Consider the following 26,246-nt stretch of genomic DNA (forward strand, 5'->3'; position numbering starts at 1 on the left):
ATGTTAAGTATAAATTTCTAAAAATGTTTCGCTAAAGCGGCTCGGTGGGCCAAATCCAAAACCATACATGTCTCAGAGTTCAGTTTAAAACTTGGCAGACATTTTTGCAGCAACACTGGGGTCCAAACTTGTGATATACATTACTGAGGCATTCCTCAAGGCACCCTTCGAAGCCCTCTCCTTTTTGGCATTCGTATAGGGATTCCTGGGTGGATCTCGTGTGAGAGGAAGGGGTGGGGCTAATCATTTTGCAATGCAGTCTGCTGAAAATGATAGAAAGTGCCACTCTACAAAGCAACTGACACTGTGTTCAAAGTTGAAATTGCCACAAAACACATTTAACACCCTACTGCCATTTGGTGGCTAAAGTGGATAGTGCACTCCCCTATTTGTCACGTGTTATGTGTCAGGTAAACCATGTTGATTGAGGCCATATGAATCCCTTTCCTGCTGTAAAGTGTTGCTGTAGCTTATTTACTTGGGATGCAGTCGGTAGTCATTTGTTCAAATTTATTTGTTATACTAGTAGTGTTCCTCTAGGTCAGGGGTCACCAACGCGGTGCCCGTGGGCACCAGGTAGCCCGTAAGGACCAGATGAGTAGCCCGCTGGCCTGTTCTAAAAATAGCTCAAATAGCAGCACTTACCAGTGAGCTGCCTCTATTTTTCAAATTGTATTTATTTACTAGCAAGCTGGTCTCGCTTTGCTCGACATTTTTAATTCTAAGAGAGACAAAACTCAAATAGAATTTGAAAATCCAAGAAAATATTTTAAAGACTTGGTCTTCACTTGTTAAAATAAATCCATTTGTTTTTTTACTTTGCTTCTTATAACTTTGAGAAAGAAAATTTTAGAGAAAAAATACAACCTTAAAAATTATTTTATGATTATTAAACACATATACCTTTTTACCTTTTAAACTCCTTCCTCTTCTTTCCTGACAATTTAAATCAATGTTCAAGAATATATATATATTTTTGTTATTGTAAAGAATAATAAATACATTTCAATTTAATTCTTCATTTTAGCTTCTGTTTTTTCGACGAAGAATATTTGTGAAATATTTCTTCAAACTTATTATGATTAAAATTAAAAAAAAATATTCTGGCAAATCTAGAAAATCTTTAGAATAAAATGTAAATCTAATTTCAAAGTCTTTTGAATTTCTTTTAAAATTTTTGCTCTGGAAAATCTAGAACAAATAATGATTTGTCTTTGTTAGAAATATAGCTTGGTCCAATTTGTTATATATTCTAACAAAGTGTAGATTGGATTTTAACCTATTTAAAACATGTCATCAAAATTCTAAAAATAATCTTAATCAGGAAACATTACTAATGATGTTCCATAAATTATTTTTTTTAATTTTTCAAAAAGATTCGAATTAGCTAGTTTTTCTCTTCTTTTTTCAATAGAATTTTGAATTTTAAAGAGTCGAAATTAAAGATAAACTATGTTTCAAAATTTAATTTACTTTTTTTCCTCTTTTCTCCTCTTTTAAACCGTTCGATTAAGTGTATGACGCCGATTGAGTTAACTTACATGGGAAGCCCTGTATGAAGCCGCTTTAATTAACTTACATGGGAAGCCCTGTATGAAGCCGCTTTAATTAACTTACATGGGAAGCCATGCATGAAGCCACTTTAATTAACTTACATGGTTAGCCCTGTGTGAAGCCAATTTAGTTAACTTATATAGGAAGCCCTGTATGAAGCCACTTTAATTAACTTACATGGTCAGCCCTGTATGAAGCCAATTTAGTTAACTTATATAGGAAGCCCTGTATGAAGCCACTTTAGTTAACTTACATGGGAAGCCCTGTATGAAGCAGGCCAAGGCAGCTATCATCCATTCTGCCCTTGTCTCACAGAAGATGGCTATGTTGTGCTTCGGCTTCTGCCCCAGTGACACCAGACCGCAGCCGAGCCGGGACGCTGCTGAGAGGGTCTCGGCAAAGGACAGCCACTGGTACTCGCCAAGAATCACCTGCAGCAGTTTATGAAAGAAAGTGTTTCAATTTGCAGGAAGTAGTATGGGTATACAGTGCATACAGTACACCTCATGTGGAAGAGACAGGAATAGAGTATAATTTCTGCATATCAATCAATCAATGTTTGTTTATATAGCCCTAAATCACAAGTGCGGCTCCAGCACCCCCCCCCGCAATCCCAAAAGGGACAAGCGGTAAAAAAATGGATGGATGGATATTATTAATTTTCTGCCAACCGGCAAGGCTTGGTTGGTAGAGTGGCCGTGCTGACAGTCGATAGCATATAAAATGTGCTCAATATATATTTATATTTTTTGGTCGGAAAAAAACTGTAATTAAACGCAAGATTCGTCTTATAAAGCCACTCACGCTTTACGTCATACTGGTAGATTTTTCCAATCTGCAATGATCAAACATAAAACATTAAACATAATTACTTCGGTACTGTGAATTCAGTGTCACTCAAAACATTGTCTTATTTTGAACCTAAACAAAACGATGCTTTGATTCTTGTCTTTCTCATGTACTGTAGTGAATGCTCTCTTAAAAGTTTGTCATACATCTAATTGAAATTATTTTTCAATATATCAATCAATGTTTATTTATATAGCCCTCACTCACGAGTGTCTCAAAGGGCTGCACAAGCCACAACGCCATCCTCGGTTCATAGCCCACGTAAGGGCAAAGAAAAACTCACAGCCCAGTGGGATGTCAATGTGAATGACTATGACAAACCTTGGAGAGGACCGTAGATGTGGGTTGCCCCTCCCCCCCAGGGGAGACCGGATGCAATGGACGTCGAGTGGGTCCAGCACAGTGGTTCTTAACCTGGGTTCGATGGAACCCTAGGGGTTCGGTGGAGGTCAAGACACACCCGACTCATCGTGTAAATAAAATCTTCTCCCTATCGGCGTATTACGGATACGGCTACAACAGAAGTCAGACTGATTTGCAGGTGTGTAATTTGATGTCAGTTTATGCACTGTGTTGGTTTTGTTGTTTGAACAAGTTGATGTTCATGCACGGTTCATTTTATGCACCAGTAAAAACAACATGGTAACACTTTAGTATTGGGAACAAATCACCATTAATTAGTAGTTTGTTAACATGCAAATTAGTAAAATATTGGCTCTAAACTAGTCATTATGAAGTACTTATTAATGCCTTGTTCGGCATGGCCTTATTATAACCATAAGCCTCTAACCCTGGCCCTAACCAAAAAACTCAAAATTAAGTCTTTGTTACTTAGAATATGTATATATATATATATTTTATTTTTTTATTTTTTTTTTGACTAAAGAAGGGTTCAGTGAATGCGCATATGAAACTGGTGGGGTTTGGTACCTCCAACAAGGTTAAGAAACACTGGTCTAGCATAATATTGTGAAAGATTGTGGGTTGTGAAGATATGGTGCCGAGCAGGCCTGCAGGCCATTTTTAGCCTGCAGCTTATTTTTGATTGGCCAAACATATTCTTAAAACAAATAAATTCATAAAATACATAAATAGATTAGACTTTTGATTTGATTTTACACAATCAGTGTCTTCTTCTATTAGCATATATTGACCTACATTGAATTGGTTTTAGCATCTTTATTATACAGCATGGTGGAAGAGGGGTTAGTATATCTGCCTCACAATACAAAAGGTTCTGAGTTCAATCCCGGGCTCGGGATCTTTCTGTGTGGACTTTGCATGTTCTCCCCGTGACTGCGTGGGTTCCCTCCGGGTACTCCGGCTTCCTCCCACTTCCAAAGACATGCACCTGGGGATAGGTTGATTGGCAACACTAAATTGGCCCTAGTGTGTGAATTTGAGTGTGAATGTTGTCTGTCTATCTGTGTTGGCCCTGCGATGAGGTGGGGGCTTGTCCAGGGTGTACCCCGCCTACCGCCCGAATGCATCTAAGATAGGCTCCATCGACCCCAAAAGGGACAAGCGGTAGTAAATGGATGAATGGATGGATTATACAAAATGTATCAAAGTTGCCCCCACATGCTCTCATTTCTCTTCTATCAAGTTTACTCCTCCAACCCCCTCGCTCTTGTTGAAATGATATTGGCCCCTAGTGGTTACATTGTGGTAGTTATTGGTTTGGTTTTAACTCAAAGCATACAATAATCATGACTGCACATGCAACAGAGAAATAAACAAACAATAGCTGGAAGCAAATTGAGTATTGCGCAGCGGCAAATGTCTCGACAGCTTTGAATAGATTACAGCAGTCATGCTGTTGGAATTAGCGTTTTCAGAGTTCCCGCCTCAAAAGAATCGTGCAACGTCTGTCAAATGACAACATTTTTGTGACTGACAAGCAAGAACACAAGTGGTAAAAACTGAGATTTTTGCATATCTTTTAGGTACTGTATTACAAAATGTAGACCTACTTTAGACGAGGAATTCCCTGACGACTGTGTAAAGATCGATGTTTTGTAAGTTTAAGACAAAGATCAGCATACTTTTTTATAGAGCACAAACATTTAAATAACGTGCTCTGATAAATGAGGTGGAAAAAAATCTGCTTGAGAATGACAAATATTTTAAAAAATGGTTTTGCGTGTTCTGATAAAGGAAGAAAACTATTTAAACTATAGGTTATCTGCAATCCTTTGCTTTTTCGTGCACTTTATCTTTTTTGTTTGTTTTCCAGATTATGCATGCGTGACACCATGGAATTGCTTCCTGTACAGTACATGGCATTCTGTAGACGAAAGCACTGACCTCTGTGATGGTTTGGGCTTCTGAATCGGATTGGACGGGCCGTATATTTCTTTCAGATATCTGGATCGATTGATTTTACACAGTGTAAGACTGTTAACGATCCTTAGAATCGGACCATCACTTTTAGTGACTCTTTCACTGCATGAAGCTCAGATCTGACCAGCAGTTAATTTGTTGTGACTCGACAAAAGGCATATTCACACAGGGCTTATCGAATACAATTTAAAAGGAGACCTGTGCTTTAAAAAAATAAAATAATGGTTACCTAGAAGTAGTTCCTCAGCGTTCAGTTTTAGTTTTCAGTTTCAGTTTATTTCGACCCTGCATACAATATAATGTAATTCATCACATATTTTGTTATCTACCGCCCCCCAGGGCCCTGTTCGGACTTTATCAATGAATTCTCAGAGTTCGTTGCTGATCTAGTGACACACGCCGATAATATAATCATAATGGGGGACTTTAATATCCATATGAATACCCCATCGGACCCACCGTGCGTAGCGCTCCAGACTATAATTGATAGCTGTGGTCTCACACAAATAATAAATGAACCCACGCATCGCAACGGTAATACGATAGACCTAGTGCTTGTCAGGGGTATCACCGCTTCCAAAGTTACGATACTCCCGTATACTAAAGTATTGTCCGATCATTACCTTATAAAATTCGAGGTTCAGACGCATGTTCGTCAAACTAATAATAATAATAACTGCTATAGCAGCCGCAACATTAATACGGCCACAACGACAACTCTTGCTGACCTACTGCCCTCGGTAATGGCACCATTCCCAAAGTATGTGGGCTCTATTGATAACCTCACTAACAACTTTAACGACGCCCTGCGCGAAACCATTGATAACATAGCACCGCTAAAGTTAAAAAAGGCTCCAAAAAAGCGCACCCCGTGGTTTACAGAAGAAACTAGAGCTCAGAAATTATTATGCAGAAAGCTGGAACGCAAATGGCGCACGACTAAACTTGAGGTGCACCATCAAGCATTTAGTGATGGTTTAATAACTTATAAACGCATGCTTACCTTAGCTAAAGCTAATTATTACTCAAATCTCATCCACCGTAATAAAAACGATCCTAAATTTTTGTTTAGTACGGTAGCATCGCTAACCCAACAAGGGACTCCTTCCAGTAGCTCCACCCACTCAGCTGATGACTTTATGCAATTCTTTAGTAAGAAAATTGAAGTCATTAGAAAGGAGATTAAAGACAATGCGTCCCAGCTACAACGGGGTTCTATTAACACTGACACGATTGTATATACGGCGGATACTGCCCTCCAAAATAGTTTCTCTCGTTTTGAGGAAATAACATTAGAGGAATTGTTACAACGTGTAAATGGAATAAAACAAACAACATGTTTACTTGACCCTCTTCCTGGGAAACTGATCAAGGAGCTCTTTGTATTATTAGGTCCATCAGTGCTAAATATTATAAACTTATCACTTTCCTCGGGCACTGTTCCCCTAGCATTCAAAAAAGCGGTTATTCATCCTCTTCTTAAAAGACCTAACCTCGATCCTGACCTCATGGTAAACTACCGACCGGTGTCTCACCTTCCCTTTATTTCAAAAATCCTCGAAAAAATTGTTGCGGAGCAGTTAAATGAACACTTAGCGTCTAACAATCTATGTGAAACCTTTCAATCCGGTTTCAGGGCAAATCACTCGACGGAGACAGCCCTCGCAAAAATGACTAATGATCTATTGCTAACGATGGATTCTGATGCGTCATCTATGTTGCTGCTCCTCGATCTTAGCGCTGCTTTCGATACCGTCGATCATAATATTTTATTAGAACGTATCAAAACACGAATTGGTATGTCAGACTTAGCCCTGTCTTGGTTTAACTCTTATCTTACTGATAGGATGCAGTGTGTCTCCCATAACAATGTGACCTCGGACTACGTTAAGGTAACGTGTGGAGTTCCCCAGGGTTCGGTCCTTGGCCCTGCACTCTTCAGCATCTACATGCTGCCGCTAGGTGACATCATACGCAAATACGGTGTTAGCTTTCACTGTTATGCTGATGACACCCAACTCTACATGCCCCTAAAGCTGACCAACACGCCGGATTGTAGTCAGCTGGAGGCGTGTCTTAATGAAATTAAACAATGGATGTCCGCTAACTTTTTGCAACTCAACGCCAAAAAAACGGAAATGCGGATTATCGGTCCTGCTAGACACCGAACTTTATTTAATAATACAACTCTAACATTTGACAACCAAACAATTAAACAAGGCGACACGGTAAAGAATCTGGGTATTATCTTCGACCCAACTCTCTCCTTTGAGGCACACATTAAAAGCGTTACTAAAACGGCCTTCTTTCATCTCCGTAATATCGCTAAAATTCGCTCCATTCTGTCCACTAAAGACGCTGAGATCATTATCCATGCGTTTGTTACGTCTCGCCTCGACTACTGTAACGTATTATTTTCGGGTCTCCCCATGTCTAGCATTAAGATTACAGTTGGTACAAAATGCGGCTGCTAGACTTTTGACAAGAACAAGAAAGTTTGATCACATTACGCCTGTACTGGCTCACCTGCACTGGCTTCCTGTGCACTTAAGATGTGACTTTAAGGTTTTACTACTTACGTATAAAATACTACACGGTCTAGCTCCATCCTATCTTGCCGATTGTATTGTACCATATGTCCCGGCAAGAAATCTGCGTTCAAAGGACTCCGGCTTGTTAGTGATTCCCAAAGCCCAAAAAAAGTCTGCGGGCTATAGAGCGTTTTCCGTTCGGGCTCCAGTACTCTGGAATGCCCTCCCGGTAACAGTTCGAGATGCCACCTCAGTAGAAGCATTTAAGTCTCACCTTAAAACTCATTTGTATACTCTAGCCTTTAAATAGACTCCCTTTTTAGACCAGTTGATCTGCTGTTTCTTTTCATTTTCTTCTATGTCCCACTCTCCCCTGTGGAGGAGGTCCAGTCCGATCCGGTGGCCATGTACTGCTTGCCTGTGTATCGGCTGGGGACATCTCTGCGCTACTGATCCGCCTCCGCTTGGGATGGTTTCCTGCTGGCTCCGCTGTGAACGGGACTCTCGCTGCTGTGTTGGATCCGCTTTGGACTGGATTCTCGCGACTGTGTTGGATCCATTGTGGATTGAACTTTCACAGTATCATGTTAGACCCGCTCGACATCCATTGCTTTCCTCCTCTCTAAGGTTCTCATAGTCATTATTGTCACAGACGTCCCACTGGGTCATTATTGTCACCGATGTCCCACTGGGTGTGAGTTTTCCTTGCCCTTATGTGGGCCTACCGAGGATGTCGTGGTGGTTTGTGCAGCCCTTTGAGACACTAGTGATTTAGGGCTATATAAGTAAACATTGATTGATTGATTGATTGATATTTCCAGTTGTTTTGTTACAGCACGTCCGAAAAGGAGTAGGAAGAAGCAGAGTTTATTTAATCCTACCCCTTTTCATACCATAGCTATTTTATCCTATTTCTTTGTTCTATGTAACATAGCAGTGAAAAAAATAAAATAAATAGTATACCATAGTGAGTGTCAGAATAATTGTATCTAAATTATCACAAAACTTTGTGTTCCCATGAGTTCCTGGCAAGAGGTCAAAAGCTGTCTTTGATCCATCCAGGCAAAAGGCTTGTAAAATTCCACTGTGTAGGGCGGAAAGCGACATGGAGGTGTGGGTTTCTTTGATGTATTGTAATCCACAGGAAGATTTTGTCTTGAACCGAGATCTACAAAGCGGAGAGGAAGCAAGGCCTGACCCCCCTTCAAGCAACTTTTCTTTCAACAGTTTGTGACCAAAGGCAGCGGTTTACGACCCTCTTTCTTTAGAAACAGTTGTTGCCATGTATTTAGGGAAAATCCATATAAAAGAGGATGCGTACTGTCTTTCATCAGAGCGTGGTGGGACAAGAGTACAGCCCAGACGTTTCTCCTCAATTGAGCCAAATTTTATTCTGTCTCTGTTTAATTCCTTGCTTCTTTGTCTGTTTAATAGATGTCATTATTGTTTGAACCTGACAGTAAGTCAACAAATATTAAATACTTAAATAATATTTGTCTCAGTAAAAAAATAAAAAAAGGGTTCACGATGTTCATCATAATTCTTGTTCCTTGTACTTTGTAAACACTTGTACTTTGAACAGTCTCTTAAACTGAATCATATTGGTGCTTTGTTTGATTTCTTTAGTTAATCCATTCAGTTAGTGCTTATAGGAACAATTTCGCTAATACTTTATTTATATTCAGTTTAAAAGATGCAAATTAAGTTTTGTTAGCGGCTTTTGGATGTTTTCTTTAAATGGGCTTTGTGGGCGCATTCGAGGACTCCTATTAGCTGCATTGTTAACCACGTCTTACATGCCATATTTTACAAATTATAATGCATTAAAAAAACATACGTGTTCTTGTCTAACATAAAGATTGCGAAGGACAGGCAAAATTCCCCCCAAAAAATGTGGTTCCCATTTTCTCTGATAATGTTTGATGTGTTGAAGCGTGATGTTTTTTACTACTAGTGGAATGTTTGCAGAAAATAGCGTGCAAAATGTCATCCTCTGAAGCAGTAAAGAAGTCCCAAATGATCAACACTATGACCTCAGGGGAAGTTAACGACACAAGTAGGAGAAAATAAGCGCTCGATTTGCTCGCCCTATCCCACCAACAGCGCAGTACGGGTAATCTCTCCACCCTTCCTCAATGTTTACCTTCTTGAATACTTTTCCGTCGCTCTGCCGCTCATCTTCCTCACTAATCACCTCCCTTGTGCCAAGACAGTCTTTCTGCGGGATTCTCCTGACTGCGTTCTCAAAGACCTTAGCCAACGTGTCCAGTCCCGGCTGCAGCAATGCCTTCAGTTTCTTTTCGGCGTTCACTGCACGGTAAGGTCCCTCAGGTTTTCCCAGCACTGGCAGAGCAAACCTCGTTTCCGGGTCTAGCGCAAAGCCAAAATCGGCATCTTTGGGTCTGGAAATCGAAGTAAAAAAGTAGTAGGGCAGAAAGGTCAAAACGCTGTTTAACCACACCATGAGGTGGACGATGTACAGCAGCACTGGGTTCTGATCTTGGTCCAGTTTCATCTCGATAAGGCGTTGGAGCAGCTCAAAAGCGGTGATGACCATGAACACCAGGCCTAGAAAGAAAAAAAATAATTATAATCTGTATCACAGCAACATTATTTTTTATGCCAGGGGTATTCAATGTTTTCCAGGCCAAGGACCCCCAGACTGAGGGCAGGATGAGCGGGCAACCCCTACTTACAGACTTTATACAGTATAACATTGTGGTCTAAATTAAACTGGTCCTTAAGGTGCTTTGTTATTGTGCAATGGAATGGAACATTACTGTCATTGCACTTAAGAAGTAAAACGCAACGTAATATTAAGATAGTAAAATTACTGTAAATTCCAGACCATAAGCTTCTACTTTTTCCCTGTGCTTTGAAACCTGCAGCTTATAAAGCGATGCGGCTAAAATATCAATCAATCAATCAAAGTTTATTAAATAACCCTTATTTACAAGTGTCTCTTAAGGGCTGCAGAATATGGATTTTTCTTTGCCGGTGGCCCTAATGCAGATAGTTTTTTTTTTTAAATAAAAGCAAGCAAAGACGCTGAAAAGGTGTTATTGTTTATGATATGGCGCCATCTTTTGGAGGAGTTCGCTCACCGCAGGTGCTGCGGTGCCCTTTTGTTTAGAGCGTTCAACCGGAAGTAGAAGTGCCATTCCGTCATCTAGCCATCCATAGTGTTTCTACTCTTATTAATTCTTCATTCATGACTCCAAGGAATGTTTGTAGTTTTAACAATATAACTAAAATGGTTTATACTTACTAAACAGTCCCATGTGTGATGTCTGTACGAGTGTTTTCATGCATATTTGTGTGGGCTATTGTAACTTAAAGCGAGCGTCGTTAGCATTAGCTTATATGCTAACACGTTTACGAGTGTCTGTGTTAGTATTTTTACCCTACAATGGCATTCTTTTTGTACAAACCCCGTTTCCATATGAGTTGGGAAATTGTGTTATATGTAAATATAAATGGAATACAATGATTGGCAAATCATTTTCAACCCATATTCAGTTGAATATGCTACAAAGACAACATATTTGATGTTAAAACTGATAAACATTTTTTTGTGTGCAAGTAATCATTAACTTTAGAATTTGATGCCAGCAACACGTGACCAAGAAGTTGGGAAAGGTGGCAATAAATACTGATAAAGTTAAGGAATGCTCATCAAACACTTATTTGGAACATCCCACAGGTTTGCAGGCTAATTGGGAACAGGTGGGTGCCATGATTGGGTATAAAAGCAGCTTCCATGAAATGCTAAGTAATTCACAAACAAGGATGGGGCAAGGGTCACAAAGTTGTAAGCAAATTGTCGAACAGTTTTAGAACAACATTTCTCAACGAGCTATTGCAAGGAATTTAGGGATTTTACCATCTACAGTCCGTAAAATCATCAAAAGTTTCAGAGAATCCGGAGAAATCACTGCACGTAAGCGATGATATTATGGACCTTTGATCCCTCAGGCGGTACTGCATCAAAAACTGACATCAGTGTGTAAAGGATATCACCACATGGGGTCAGGAACACTTCATAAAACCACTGTCAGTAACTACAGTTGGTCGCTACATCTGTAAGTGCAAGTTAAAACTCAACTATGCAAAGCGAAAGCCATTTATCAACAACACACAGGAACGCCGCCGGCTTCGCTGGGCCCGAGCTCATCTAAGATGGACTGATGCAAAGTGGAAAAGTGTTCTGTGGTCTGACGAGTCCACAAATTATATTTGGAAACTGTGGACGTGGTGTCTTTCGGAACAAAGAGGAAAATAACCATCCAGATTGTTATAGGGCCAAAGTTGAAAAGCCAGCATCTGTGGTGGTATGGGGGTGGATTAGTGCCCAAGACATGGGTAACTTACACATCTGTAAAGGCACCATTAATGCTGAATGGTCCATACAGGTTTTGGAGCAACATATGTTGTCATCCAAGCAACGTTATCATGGACGCCCCTGCTTATTTCAGCAAAACAATGCCAGGCTACGTGTTACAACAGCGTTACTTCGTGGTAAAACAGTGCGGGTACTTTCCTGGCCCGCCTGCAGTCTATACCTGTCTCCCATCGAAAATGTGTGGCGCATTATGAAGTGTAAAATACGACAGCGGAGACCCCGGACTGTTGAACAACTGAAGCGCTACATAAAACAAGAATGGTAAAGAATTCCACTTTCAAGGCTTCAACAATTAGTTTCCTCAGTTCCCAAATGTTTATTGAGTGTTGTTAAAAGAAAAGGTGATGTAACACAGTGGTGAACATGCCCTTTCCCAACTACTTTGGCACGTCTTGCAGCCATGAAATTCTAAGTTAATTATTTGCAAAAAAAAAAAAAGTTTATGAGTTGAACATCAAATATCTTGTCTTTGTAGTGCATTCAATTGAATATGGGTTGAAAAGGATTCGCAAATCATTGTATTCCGTTTATATTTACATCCAACACAATTTCCCAAATCATATGGAAACGGGGTTTGTGTATACATATGTACACATACATACACACACACTTTTTTTTTAAATAAAGCATTGTGGTTTTATCATTGGCTGATGTCAACATTTAGTTTTTTTTTCTCATTGCAGGTGATTTTTTTTATGTGCCATTGACAAAGGAGTCATGAGCCACAGATGGCCCCTGTGCCACAATTCGAACGCCCCTGCTGTGGATGCTGTTTATGGTTACTATAATCACTGTACTAAATTTGGTCATCCTGTGTTCACATATGGGACGTGAGTCAGGTTACGTCAGCACCCGAAGTAGTAAAATCAGCTGTTCACCTGGCAGTTTTTTCCTGTGTGATAAAAAGTGTATTAACTGGGAAATCCTTCTTTAGCTGCCACCTTGTTTTAACATATTTTACTGCCTTAGCGCATGTCAATGTTTACTTTTGTATATAAATTAACGCAAAATCCGTACTTTGGAGCAATGTTCACGTACGGAGTATTTGGCTTGTTAGATTCCTGTTGCAGGTGAGCGACGATGATGATGATGATAAAAGGTGGGCTCCGACGGATGAGCCTCGCTCCTTTGCCTTTACGGAACCTTAGAGTTTGTGGAAGACTTGGCAGAACTTCCAGCAGAGCACTGCATTGCTGGAGACGGGAAGCGAGTAGATTGTTGCTGATTGGTAGTTGCCCAGAAAGTGCGGGCGCCTTTCTCATAATGCGTCCCCAAAATGCAAGTCCTTGCATGCATGAAGATGGTAGAAAATGTCTAATGCAGGGGTGCCCATTACGTCGATCGCGAGCTACCGGTCGACCGCGGGGGGTGTGTCAGTCGATCTCCAGCTAGGCTTTTAAAAAAAATAGACCTAAAAATTAGTGATCATCAATCTTCACCAAGACGTCACTTAAATGACATTCACGGTACCGGAGGGTCTTGTGAGATGACGCTGGCTGCTGCAAGATCATTATTATTAAAATATGACCGGGAGGAAGGCGAGAAACACTTTTTATTTCAACAGACTCTCGCGCCGTACCTTCCGTCAAAACTCTAAAGGCCGACTGCACATTTCCTATCTTCACAATAAAAGCCCTGCTTCATGCTGCCTGCGCTAACTAAATACAGAGTCTCGGAAAACTGGCATGCACAAGCGATCCCTCAGAAAGCTGGCGTGTGCATCACTTCTGCACGCCAGCTTTCCGAGACTCTTATTTTGTTAGCGCAGGCAGCATGAAGCAGGGCTTTTATTGTGAAGATAGGAAATGTGCAGTCGGCCTTTAGAGTTTTGACGGAAGGGACGACGTGAAAGTCTGTTGAAATAAAAAGTGTTTCTCGCCTTCCTCTCTATCATTTTTTCATAATAATGAACTGGCAGCAGCCAACGTCATCTCACAAGACCCTCGGGTGCCGTGAATGTCAATCAAGCAAGCTACGGAATTTGCCGCCAATGTTTTTCTTGTAAAGTGTATGGAAGCTGGATGAATTAGATGCCAAAAACCAACCACTTTCATGTGGTATTGTACAGAAAGGACAAATTTTTCTCCTCCATTTGAAAATGTGGGCGTTATCATTACTGTCTGATTCCAATCAATGCAAGTCATCAGAATCAGGTAATACACCAACTTATATTCTTGTCTTTGTGAAAGAAAGACATCTATATGTGTTACACATGCTTGTATTATCATTAAACACATTTAACTTGTTTACAAAAATGTCTCTTTCATAAATAAATAAATATAAATGATATATATAAATGAGGTAGATCCCCTCGAGTTGGTCAATTGAAAAGTAGCTCGCCTGCAGAAAAAGTGTGGGCACGCCTGGTCTAATGCATTGTAACAGTCAGCATAAATGCATTCAACCAACTGGATGATTAATGAGCACGTCATGAAATGCACGTTTGCGAGATGAACGGGTGAATGTGTGCCGCCATGCTCGGTGGGTGTGGCAACGGTGTCAAGAGCAGAGGATTTTAGGCTGAAGAGAGAAAGTCGTGTTCAGGGGTTAAAATGCGGGTCCGTTATTCACTCTCCGGGAGGGGATGTCACTGATGTCATATTAATAAAAAAATGTTTTCCTAATATTTTCACGATCGACCGGTAGGGTCGCAAAGATCGCCTGGTCGATCGCGATTGACGGGTTGGCGACCCCTGTATAAATAAACATTTATAAAATCTTTCTGTGTAAATAACTCATTTTGCAATGTATATTTTGTATCTGTGGCTTATAATTCGGTGGGGCTAACATATGGGAAAAAAAAATAAAAATCTAAAATTTTGTGGGTGTGGCTTTTACACCAGTACTTTCTAGAGCAGTGTTTTTCAACCTTTTGGGGGCAAAGGCACATTTTTTTCCATTGAAAAAATACAGAGGCATACCACCAGCAGAAACGTTAAAAAATGAAACTCGTCCAGGTTGTCTTTTTTTTTTTAGTTTGTTGTTGTTTTCTTGTGTTTAGTACTTTAGTTCTTGTCTTGCGCTGTTATTTTGGTGGCTCTTCCTGTTTCCCTGTAGCAGCTTCACGCCTTCTTTTGCCTGACCTGCTTTGTATTCGCAAACAAAATTATTTCAGTTGTGCAGACACTATGCGTCTTTGTGGGGACATAATTGATTGTCATGTCATGTACGGACACACACTGTAAGTCTTTGCTGTTGTCCAGCATTCTGTTTTTGTTTACTTTGTAGCCAGTTCAGTTTTACTTTTGTTTTGCATAGCCATCCTTAAGCTTCAGTGCCTTTTCCTAGCGGGACTTGCCTTTTGTTCATTTTTGGTTTAAGCATAACATACCTTTTTACCTGCACACTGTCTCCCGCTTGTTAGGATCCCTCCAAACCATCCTTGACGCATTCCGATTTCTACAAAGCAATGAACTACCTGCTGCCACCTAATGATATGGAGTATTACATGGTTACGCTGCTGAGCTCTATACAGCACGACACTAGACAACTGCACATTATTTGCAGAGTATAATTATTGATTTGCAAATAATATTTTTTGGACCAATTAGGTGAAGTTGCATAATTTCCCACGGCACACCAGACAATATCTCACGGCACACCAGTGTGCCAAGGCATAGTGGTTGAAAAACACTGATCTAGAGTCCAGAAAATATGGTATACAGTACAGTATAATGTCGCTAATAGCTAGCTGGCGACTAACGCACTAATCGCTAGCTAACAACTGCCGCACTGCGCTAATTTCTAGCTAACAGTTGGCGCACTCATTGCTAACTATTGGTGCGGTACTCACTTGCTGACTGTGTTAATCGCTAGCTAAAATGACAATTAGCGAGCTAATCGCAAGCTACCTTGAATGCAAATATTAAGTTTAATAATATAATATCTATTTAGTCAAGTTTTTATTTGAAACCTGCTAGAAACAATAGAGTAGGGTCGCCATGTCACTGCCATTTTTTAAACTACACCACAGTGTGTTGGAGCAATCTTAATGTGTATGTAAAGACATTTAAATTAGTGGACAAACTGCATGGGGAATAGGTTTAATTTATCAAAAGTTTTCACGACCCCCATGCAGTACCTTTGCGGACCCCCTGTTGAAGAAGTTTTATGCAGCTTTATGCCGTTAATTTCAAAATGAAGGATTTATGGTAATTAAATGGAAGTCCATACTGAGAATGACCCCATGGCCTCTGTAGCATTTCATGGGGATTAACTAATTAAAAAAAATAAGACCTCACGGTGACTCACACTTTTTACATCCAGTAAAAATGAGAGCATCATTATGCAACCCATTGTTAGTGCCAAATACTCACTAAACCAGGGATTAATCCAGGACCTAGCAGCCTACTTTTTTATATATTATAAAATGCTATTAAGTATTTTAATGTCCCCTTTAAAAAAAATCCATACATGGTTCGTAATGTTAAACAGTGTTTTTAGATGTGATTCACAGTAATTTATTAAAGATTTAAACTATTTTAACTATTTTACATGGTTCCGTCACTGCTGTGTGCTCACTGAACAGCACCGCCAGCTATGAAACATCGAAAGTTCATTTGAATGATGGCCAAAAGCAGCCTATCAGTTCACCAGTTTGTCTGAGGTTACAGCCATTCAGAAGCAGAGTGGGGCGGGTTGGGGGAGGCGGCGGTGATGACCAAGAAGAACGCGGATTTGGAATATAATTACATCATTGTATGTACAAATTTATATACATATTTATATAATATTTAACTACAAGCTTCATTCACAGACAGAGTCCCATTGCTTTTATGAGCGGTCGAGCGAGTCAAAAGCCGTAAAAAAAAAATTATATATATATTTTTTTATTTTTATTTTTATTTGTGGCGGCCGTAATTCTTTCGTGGCGTGCCGCCACAAATAAATGAATGTGTGGGAAACCCTGATATGGGTTTTTCCATACATCCATTTTCTACCGCTTATTCCCTTTTGGGGTCGCGGGGGGCGCTGGCGCCTATCTCAGCTACATTCGTATTTGAGTCATTCTGAATTTTGGTGAAGTTATTTGTTTATTGGTAATTTTGTTTTGCCATAGTTGTGTAAGTTGTTTAAACATGGGGGGAAAAAGTACATGTTATGGTCTTACAAATTGTTACTTAACTCCAATGCAAAGTACCGTATTTTGCAGATTATAAGGCACACCGGTACATAAGCCGCATCCACAAATTTTTAGAAGAAAAAAGTACCGAAATTTAAGCCGTAGATGTAGGTTTGGTAGGTTGTGAAATGATATATTTACATAGAAAGATTTGTAAATGTTTATTTACATACCTTAATTGTTTCCGAAAGTCTGATCAGACAAACCAGAAAGGTCTCTGATGTATTTATTCATTCTTTATGAGCTAAATAAGATATTCTCCTTTTTTTAATAAGGTTCAAGAGGTTTATCAGGATTCTTCGTCCTTGTACTTTGTAAACACTTTATATTTGAAAAGTTTTTAAAGTGGATAATTTTTGTACATTCATTTCATTGCTTAATCCATTCCATAATTTAGACGTTAGCAAAGCAAAATCTATATTAGCCGCGCCTTTGTGTAAGCCGTAGGGTTCAAAGCTTTGGAAAAAAGTAGCTGCTTACAGTTTGGAAAATATGGTAAATATGAACCTTTGACATGAAAAACGTAATACCACTTCTAAAGAAATAATTTAAGTTTTTCTGACTGGGTACAAGCCAGGAGACAAAAGGAAAAGAACAGAAAAAAATGCAAACACATTATTTCTTCAGCATGTACTATCGAAACTTAAAGTTGGAAAGAATAGCAAGATGAAAGTGACGGTTAAAAAATACATTCTTCATGATGGGTGTGTGTGCTTTAATCTGGTTTTAAACAGGTGATGGGTGTGGTCTCAGAGTATAAGTGTTGGAGCTGTCCAGAGTGCTGAACAGACTCCCATGTTTGGATGCCACAAGTGTATGTACGCACTCTTAACATATACCTTGACCACATAATGGGCATTATTAAAATCAGAATACATAAAAATGTTACAAAATAGTAACATTGCTTGGTCAGCTGCAAGAACGGTGCAAAAAAAAAACAATGTGGCTTCTGTGTATCACCTAAATTAATTTAAAACAAAATAATCATGGTGTAAATACAGTACAGACAACTAAAGTACAGAAAGTTTCTTTCAAGTACTGAAACCAAATGTATGAAAAAGCCTTTCATATAGCTTACAGCTACGGCTGTTTAACTGGTGGCTCACCGGCCAAATTACACGCGGGAAAGACATCTGACTGGCCCACAAGAGATTTAATCAGATTCCTAGAAAAAAAACATGGTCATATAGAAGTTCTTTGACTAGCAGTTTTTTACTGGTTGTCCCTAAAAACAGTGAAACTTTTTTGTTACATAGATGTTTGACAAGTATGTTGTGCAGTAGGTCCCTAAAAACAGCAAAGCGCTCCTGTTGTTTGGACCAGGAGTGCCCAAAATAGGGCCGGGTGGGCCAAATTTTTTTGGTTTGAGGGTGACTTCCCAAATTCAGTACACATTTATATTGACATTTTTCAAGCTCAAGCCCACCCAATATTGATATTGGATATCAGTCAGAGATCAGGAAAAAAACCAGCATGGGATAATATTGGCTCGCACATAAAATCCCTAATATGAACTCCAATACAAGCAGTCATGCAGGGTGTTTACTTGTGCAAAGCTGGACAGCCAAATAACATCTACATAATCTCCAATAAGCACACAAGGTTGGTCTTTTCTTGTATTTTTGTCAAATCATTTACAAAACAAAAAATGGTAGGCTATAGGCCAGTGGTTCTCAACCTTTTTTCAGTGGCGTACCCCCTGTGAACATTTTTTTTTATTCAAGTACCCCCTAATCAGAGCAAAGCATTTTTGGTTGAAAAAAAGAGATGAAGTAAAATACAGCACTATGTCATCAGTTTCTGATTTATTAAATTGTATAACAGTGCAAAATATTGATCATTTGTAGTAGTCTTTCTTGAACTATTTGGAAAAAAATATACAAAAACAACGAAATGATAAATAAATATTTCTACACGTATAAGTAATCATCAACTTAAAGTGCCCTCTTTGGGGATTGTAATAGAGATCCATCTGGATTCATGAACTTAATTCTAAACATTTCTTCACAAAAAAATAAATCTTTAACATCAATATTTATGGAACATGTCAACAAAAAAATCTAGCTGTCAACACTGAATATTGCATTGTTGTATTTTTTTTCCACAGTTTATGAACTTATATTCATATTTTGCTGAAGTATTATTCTTTAAATATATTTATAAAGGATTTTTGAATTGTTGCTATTTTTAGAATATTTAAAAAAAATCTCACGTACCCCTTGGCATACCTTCAAGTACCCCAGGGGTACGCGTACCCCCAATTGAGAACCACTGCTATAGGCGACTAGGAGCTACTAACTACACAGCAGCTAAGCACACAATAGCACATAAACTAGACATACGTAATAAATGTCCCTAATTGAACAATATTGCCTTCTAAAACAACAAAGGTGTTAATATAAACAAGTACCAAATAATTAGTGTTTCATATTACTTACAGATACAAACTCTCCAAGGCAGACTTTATTAGACAGTATCAAATGTGTCCGTATCATTCAACTTATGAGCTTAATTTAATGAATTATTATGACCACTAGTTGTCACCCAAAAACTTTTTTTTTTCCACTCCAATTCAACTTCAAGACAGCATAAATCCAATCCGGACTGTGAATGATAAACAGTAGAATGTTGTTCAACCTTTGTTCTCGGTTTGGCTAACTTCACTTGTATAAAACCTTTTCTAACGTTCCACACTACAAAATAATAAGAGAATGTATGATTCCTGTTGATATCGTATCGGATCAATATCAGTATCGGCCAATACTCAAGGCTCCAATATCGGGAATGTATCAGAAGTGAAGAAGTTGCATCTAGGTACCACAAGGCGAACTCATTTTCATCTATCTCTGTTATTTGCAATAATTAAAATACGTTTTATTTTAATTTAAATTTAGACTGTTTTGTTTAACACTTTTCGCACATTTTCACTTTAGCCCTTGGAGGCAAAAGTTTTGGGCACCCCTGATATAGACGGTCTTTGAATATAATTTTTTTGCAAAAACCTCTTGAAAACAGAACAGTTTATGTCATATTAAGGATATCTTACTAGCATGTTTGTTTTTGCTGTAGGTTTCATTTACATGATTTTAACATGGACCTGGGGATAGGTTGATTGGCAACACTATATTGTCCCTAGTCTGTGAATGTGAGTGTGAATGTTGTCTGTCTGTGTGTGTTGGCCCTGTGTTGAGGTGGCGACTTGTCCTGGGTGTACACTGCCTTCCGGCCGAATGCAGCTGAGATACGCAGAGATAGTCTCCAGCACCCACCGCGACCCCGAACGGTACAAGCAGTATAAAATGGATGGATGGATGTATGTGTCACTATGACTGAAAGAAAATAATTTATGAGGTAGTGACCAAGAGTGTGTATTTTTTCTCATATATCCAGGGTGTACACCGCCTTCCGCCCGAATGCAGCTGAGGTAGTCTACAGCACCCCCTGTAACCCCAAAAGGGACAAGCGGTAGAAAATGGATGGACGGATATTGTTGACTCGTATATACACTTGAAAATAATTTTTTGAAATGTGAAATAGTAATCATTATTGATTCTTTATTGAATTACTAAAGTGTCATTGCTATTGTGTTATGAAAAGGTAGTGGTGGGAGAGGTGCGGAGTAGTGGAAGCAAGACCAAGCCACACACATATACATATATACACATATACATATACATACATACATACATATACATATATATATATATATATATATATATATATGTATATATGTATGTATGTATGTATATATATATATATATATATATATATATATATATATATATATATATGTAAATAAAATCAAACCTTATTTATAAAGTGCTTTCATACATATGAAAAAAAGTGACGTGTTTGTGCAACAAAGAACACTTTGTGGGTTATGTGACACTTGTGAAGTTAAATAACATTTGATTTGTGCATCTTCACATGGACTTCGAGTGGATTAAAGGAATGATTGTAGCGAGTATAGCATGACTAACAGTTAAAGAGAAAACTGGAATTTTGCCCATCATCTACAATCCTTATGAGACAAGAACACACTTGCCTTTCGATTTTCCGTCCGTTCAAAATCAGGGGTGTCAAACTATTTTTATTGAGGGCCACATCGCATTTATGGCTGCTCTCAGAGAGCCACATGTACCAGAGAAAATTGAATAATTTACATGTATAATAGCCCTGTTGCGCAATTTGCAAAGGCAACTGTTTTTGATTATTATATTTGTTACGCATGGATGATAAGATGACAAGCAGATATTGAAAAGTTTATTTTTGATATCTAAAAAATGACATGGTGGACCACGTTAAAAATGTGGCTGGCCACATTAAAAATAAACGGCGGGCCACGTTAAAATTACTTGGCAAGTACATATACATACATACATTCATGCATATAATCACGTTTCATCAAGCATATGTTAACATTGTTACCCAAGGGCAGTGGTTCTCAAATGGGGCTACGCGTACCCCTGGGGGACTTAAAAGTTAAGCCAAGGGGTACGTGAGATTTTTTTAAAATATTCTAAAAATAGCAACAATTCAAAAATCCTTTATAAATATATTTAAAGAATAATACTTCAACAAAATACGAACGTAAGTTCATAAACTGTAAAAAGAAATACAACAATGCAATATTCAGTGTTGACAGCTAGATTTTTTTGTGGACATGTTCCATAAATATTGATGTTAAAGATTTATTTTTTGGTGAAGAAATGTTTAGAATTAAGTTCATGAATCCAGATGGATCTCTATTACAATCCCCAAAGAGGGCACTTTAAGTTGATGATTACTTCCACGTGTAGAAATCTTTATTTATAATTGAATCACTTGTTTATTTTTCAACAAGTTTTTACTTCTTTTTATATCTTTTTTTCCAAATAGTTCAAGAATGACCACTACAAATGAGCAACATTTTTGCACTGTTATACAATTTAATAAATCACAAAGTGATGACATAGTGCTGTATTTTACTTCTTTATCTCTTTTTTTCAACCAAAAATGCTTTGCTCTGATTAGGGGGTACTTGAATTAAAAACATTTTCACAGGGGGTACATCACTGAAAAAAGGTCGAGAACCACTGCCATAGGCCATACATGTATATATTTATATTCAGTATAGATACATACTAGTACATGCAAAATTAATTTCTAAATTAGTAATTATCCATCCATCCATTTTCTACCGCTTATTCCCTTTGGGGTCGCTGGTGCCTATCTCAGCTACAATCGGGCGGAAGGCGGGGTACACCCTGGACAAGTCGCTACCTCATCGCAGGGCCAGCACAGATAGACAGACAACATTCAAACTCACATTCACATAAATTCACGAAAACACGGCTGCTTATTGTATTTTAACCACTACTATAAACATTTCAATAAATAGAAAAGTGATATCAAACTATAACATTTTATTACCACAAATAACAATGAGCAAAAAAGTTAGGGGAAATCACAAAAGCACAGCTGAGGTTTGACTGATGCATGTTAACAATGTTGTAATGCTGCACAACTGCTGTTATGACACAAATATATCCATGATAATCCAAAGTGCGGTTGGTACCTGCACATACAGTTTTACATTATCCTTATCAAAATCTCACTTTGCCTCCGTGACGCACCACATCACGGCTCCAAAACTCACCACTGACACAAAGTGCACTCCATTGCGATGCCCCACTCATATCTCAAGTGTCCCTTTGAGATGCATGACCAAAACAAAATCATTCATTCCGTTTTCACAAAACATCTTTCAGCTACCATAGTAAAGTGCTTCAGCCAGCGGTTCTGTAGCCGCACAGGGCCCAGTCATTTTATTACATCGTATGCATGCTCTAGACCGGCCACTAATTAATTTTGCGCTACCTCGCTCATGAAACATATTATATCGTCACTGTCTGTGAATGTAGCTTGTGGTTACAACTCAGTACAGTAAAACTGGGTCAGCCAGAGAATAAAAAGATATGTCAGGAAGGAGGCAACATAGCAACGTTGTTGCTAGATTTAGCAAGTATTCAGACCCCTCTACTGTAGGTTTTCGCTTAAAAATATATATATATAAAAATCATTTTGTGACTTTTTCTTTTGGAGACTCTTAACATGAACCTTTCTTTAACAAGCAGCAGACAGTGGATCTGGAAAGTATTCACAGTGGTTCACTTTTTCCTACAGAAAATACCCCATAATGAGAATTTGAAAAGTTTTTTGTTTCATTTTGTAAATGTAATAAAAATAGATAAGACCACATGTACGTATTCACAGCCTTTGCGCAATACCTTGTTGATGCACCTTTGGCAGCAATTACAGTCTCAACTCTTTTTGAAAGACTCTCAGACCATGACAAACAAAATGATCTGGTCTGATTAGACAAATATTGAACTCTTTGGCATGAATGCCAGGTAGGGCTGGGTGACCATTTTTAAATACCTCAATATTTTTAGGCAATGTCACGATATATATCGTGATATATATTTTGATATAAACGTCTACATTAAAACATTCTTGTTCATACTGCATTAATATATGCTCATTTTAAACTTTCATGCAGAGAGTGAAATCACAACTAAGTCAATTGACCAAAACTGTATTTATTAAACAGTTATTAAGCAGTAGCAGAAACATTCATGTCATTTCAAAACAGAAAGTGCAAGATTGTCAGAGACATTTAAAAACAAGCTACTAGTGCAATTTTGTGCATGATGTCACTAAGATGACGTATCAAAACAACACTAAATTAAAGTGCACTTTTTGTACAGAACGCCACTACAATAGTTTAAAACAAATAAAGTGCACTTTTGTGCATGATGTCACACAAGATTTTTCAAAAACTGTCAAATAAAAATGAGCTGCATAATAGTTAATTGAATAATCTGTTCTTCGCTATGTGGTAGTTTCCTGTGGACGTTATCTCCTTCTGTTGTTGACTAGTTTTTTCATACGGTGTTAATGTGGAAATGGTTGCGTCGGCATTTTGTTGGTGTGGCACCGGCCGAGATGCTGACATGCGGAGTTTCAAACGCTCTTCTTTCTCTAGCGCGTGACTTTTCAAATGATGCTACATATTAGCAGTAATGCTACTTTTTGTAGCAACGCTTTTGCCCCACACTTGACGAATTACGGTATTATGTTCAACATATTCCCGCTTGAAGCCAAACCACCGCCAGACGATGGACCCCATGCTGTTTTTCTTGGAAATTAATTCTTCCTTTGTTTGTTACCCGATTCGCACCTTTTTTCTCTCGTATTACCACTCGTACCTCAGCTAATGTTACCCATGCTGCTACCTCTCTGCTCCACGAGGGCGAAAACGTAAGTGATGTATGTAAGAAGGTGCGCTTGTTTTTATGTCTCTGTAAGAAGGAGAGACAACAAAGAGTGATAAACGCCTGTAGTGTAATGCCGGCAGCTAAAAGCAACTACGTGAGAACGTATTCTCTAATATCATTATATAGTCATTTTCTATATCGCACAAAGACAAACCTGCGTTATATCGTGTATATCGATATATCGCCCAACCCTAATGCCAGGTATCATGTTTGGAGGAATCTAGGCCCCGCTCATCAACAGGCCAATACCATCCCTAGAGTGAAGCATGGTGGTGGCAGCATCATGCTGAGGGGGTGTTTTTTCAGCAGCAGGAACTGGGAGACTAATCCAGATAGAGGGAAAGATGAATGCATCAATGCACAGAGACATCCTGAATGAAAATCAACGATTCCCATCCAACCTGATGGAGCTTGAAAGTTGCTGCAAAGAGGAATGGGCAAAACTGCCCAAAGATAGGTGTGCCAGGTTTGTGGCATCGTATTCAAAAAGTATTGAGGCTGTAATTGCTGCCAAAGGTGCATCAACATTGTATTGAGCAAAGGCTGTGAATACTTATGTACATGTGATTTTTTTTATTTTTTTTTTTTATGAATTTGCAAAAAAAAAAAAAAAAATTAAAAATTCACATTGACATTATGGGATATTGTGTGTACAATTTTTAGGAAAACAATGAATGTTTTCTATTTTGGACTGAGACAGTAACATAACATGTGGAAAAAGTGATGCGCCTTGAATACTTTCTGAATGCACTGTTTTAAACATGTTTTTTTTTTTTTTGCTTTTCATGCTTTTTTGCTCATTAATTGTCCCCTTAAGTGTCTATAAAAAAAGTACATGCCATGGCCATTTTGCCAATTAGACGATGACGTCATCGAGCGCCACCTTTTTCGCAAGCAACAACCACAGTTATTTTGCAGTCCTGGGGGGAAACACTGGCTGTTTTGTATGCTGTACATTTTATGCTTCAACATTCAGTATTCATAAACTAGAAGGGACCTGGGGGGAATGTGATGTGTTTTCTGCGAATCAAGTAATTTTTTTTGGTAAGAAAAAATGGTCGGGTTTTTCCTCACAAATATTGCTGACATTATGACGTGAATGATGAATTGTAAATTTGCGGGGAATGTTTCAGGGAACTATCAGTTAATTCAATAAAGTTTTATGCTGCTAATTTCGATTATTTATGATTGAGATAGGCTGATACCAATACTGATACAGATTACATGTATTAACTGAACATTTTTTTATTTACTAATTGGGAATGCTAATTCAAATTTTATTATTTTGTTTGAAATGATTTATACTGAATTATCTAGGTTTGTAATTCGGCTGGGCGATATGGCCTTTTATTAAGATCTCAATATTTTTAGGCCATGTCACGATACGTGATATATATCTCGATATTTTGCCTTAGCCTTGAATTAACACTTGCTGCATATAATCACATGATGATTCTATGTGTCTACATTTAAACATTCTTGTTCATACTGCATAGATATATACTCATTTTAAACTTTCTTGCAGAGAGGGAAATCAATCTAAGTCAATTTACCATTTAAGCAGTGGCACAAACATTCATGTCATTTCAAAACAGAAAGTGCAAGATTGTCAGAGACATTTTAAAACAAGCTATAAGTGCACTTTTGTGAATGATGTCACCAAGATGACATATCTAAACACTAAATTGAAGTGTACTTTGTGTACAGAACGCCATTACATTAGTTCAAAACAAATAAAGTGCACTCTTGTGCATGATGTCACACAAGATATTTCAATAACTGTCAAATAAAAATGAGCTGCATAATAGGATCCCGCGGACGTTATCACCTTCTGTTGACTTTTTTTTTTCATACTGCGTTGATCTGGAAATAGTTGCTTCGGCATTTTGTTGGTGTGGCAACGGCCGGAGATGTTGACATGCGGAGTTTCAAGCACTCTTCATTCTCTAGCACAGGGGTCGGGAACCTTTTTGGCTCAGAGAGCCAAGAATCCAAATATTTTAAAATGTATTTCCGTAAGAGCCATATAAACAATTTTTCAACACTGGACAACTAAATGTGTGCATTTTTAAATAAGACCAACATTTCTAGAGTATAATAGGTCTCTTATTCTTTGTAATAACATT

The 26,246-nt window shown here is 38.4% G+C and overlaps 1 protein-coding gene across 3 annotated transcripts in view; it reads right to left on the reverse strand.

Annotated features, from left to right (window-relative positions):
• Positions 1 to 26,246, reverse strand: part of acsl3a (acyl-CoA synthetase long chain family member 3a) — a 100,517-nt gene that overhangs the window by 60,925 nt on the left and 13,346 nt on the right. For all 3 annotated transcript variants that reach the window (XM_061918858.1, XM_061918856.1, XM_061918857.1), the window contains exons 2-3: positions 9,421 to 9,845; positions 1,808 to 1,985 (exon numbers count right to left, since the gene is read on the reverse strand). In XM_061918858.1, the coding sequence (XP_061774842.1) occupies positions 1,808 to 1,985; positions 9,421 to 9,834 (592 nt within the window). In that variant the 5' untranslated portion in view covers positions 9,835 to 9,845. The remainder of the gene's footprint in view (positions 1 to 1,807; positions 1,986 to 9,420; positions 9,846 to 26,246) is intronic.

This window comes from Nerophis ophidion, linkage group LG13, assembly GCF_033978795.1.
Source record: "Nerophis ophidion isolate RoL-2023_Sa linkage group LG13, RoL_Noph_v1.0, whole genome shotgun sequence".
Lineage (NCBI taxonomy): Eukaryota > Metazoa > Chordata > Actinopteri > Syngnathiformes > Syngnathidae > Nerophis > Nerophis ophidion.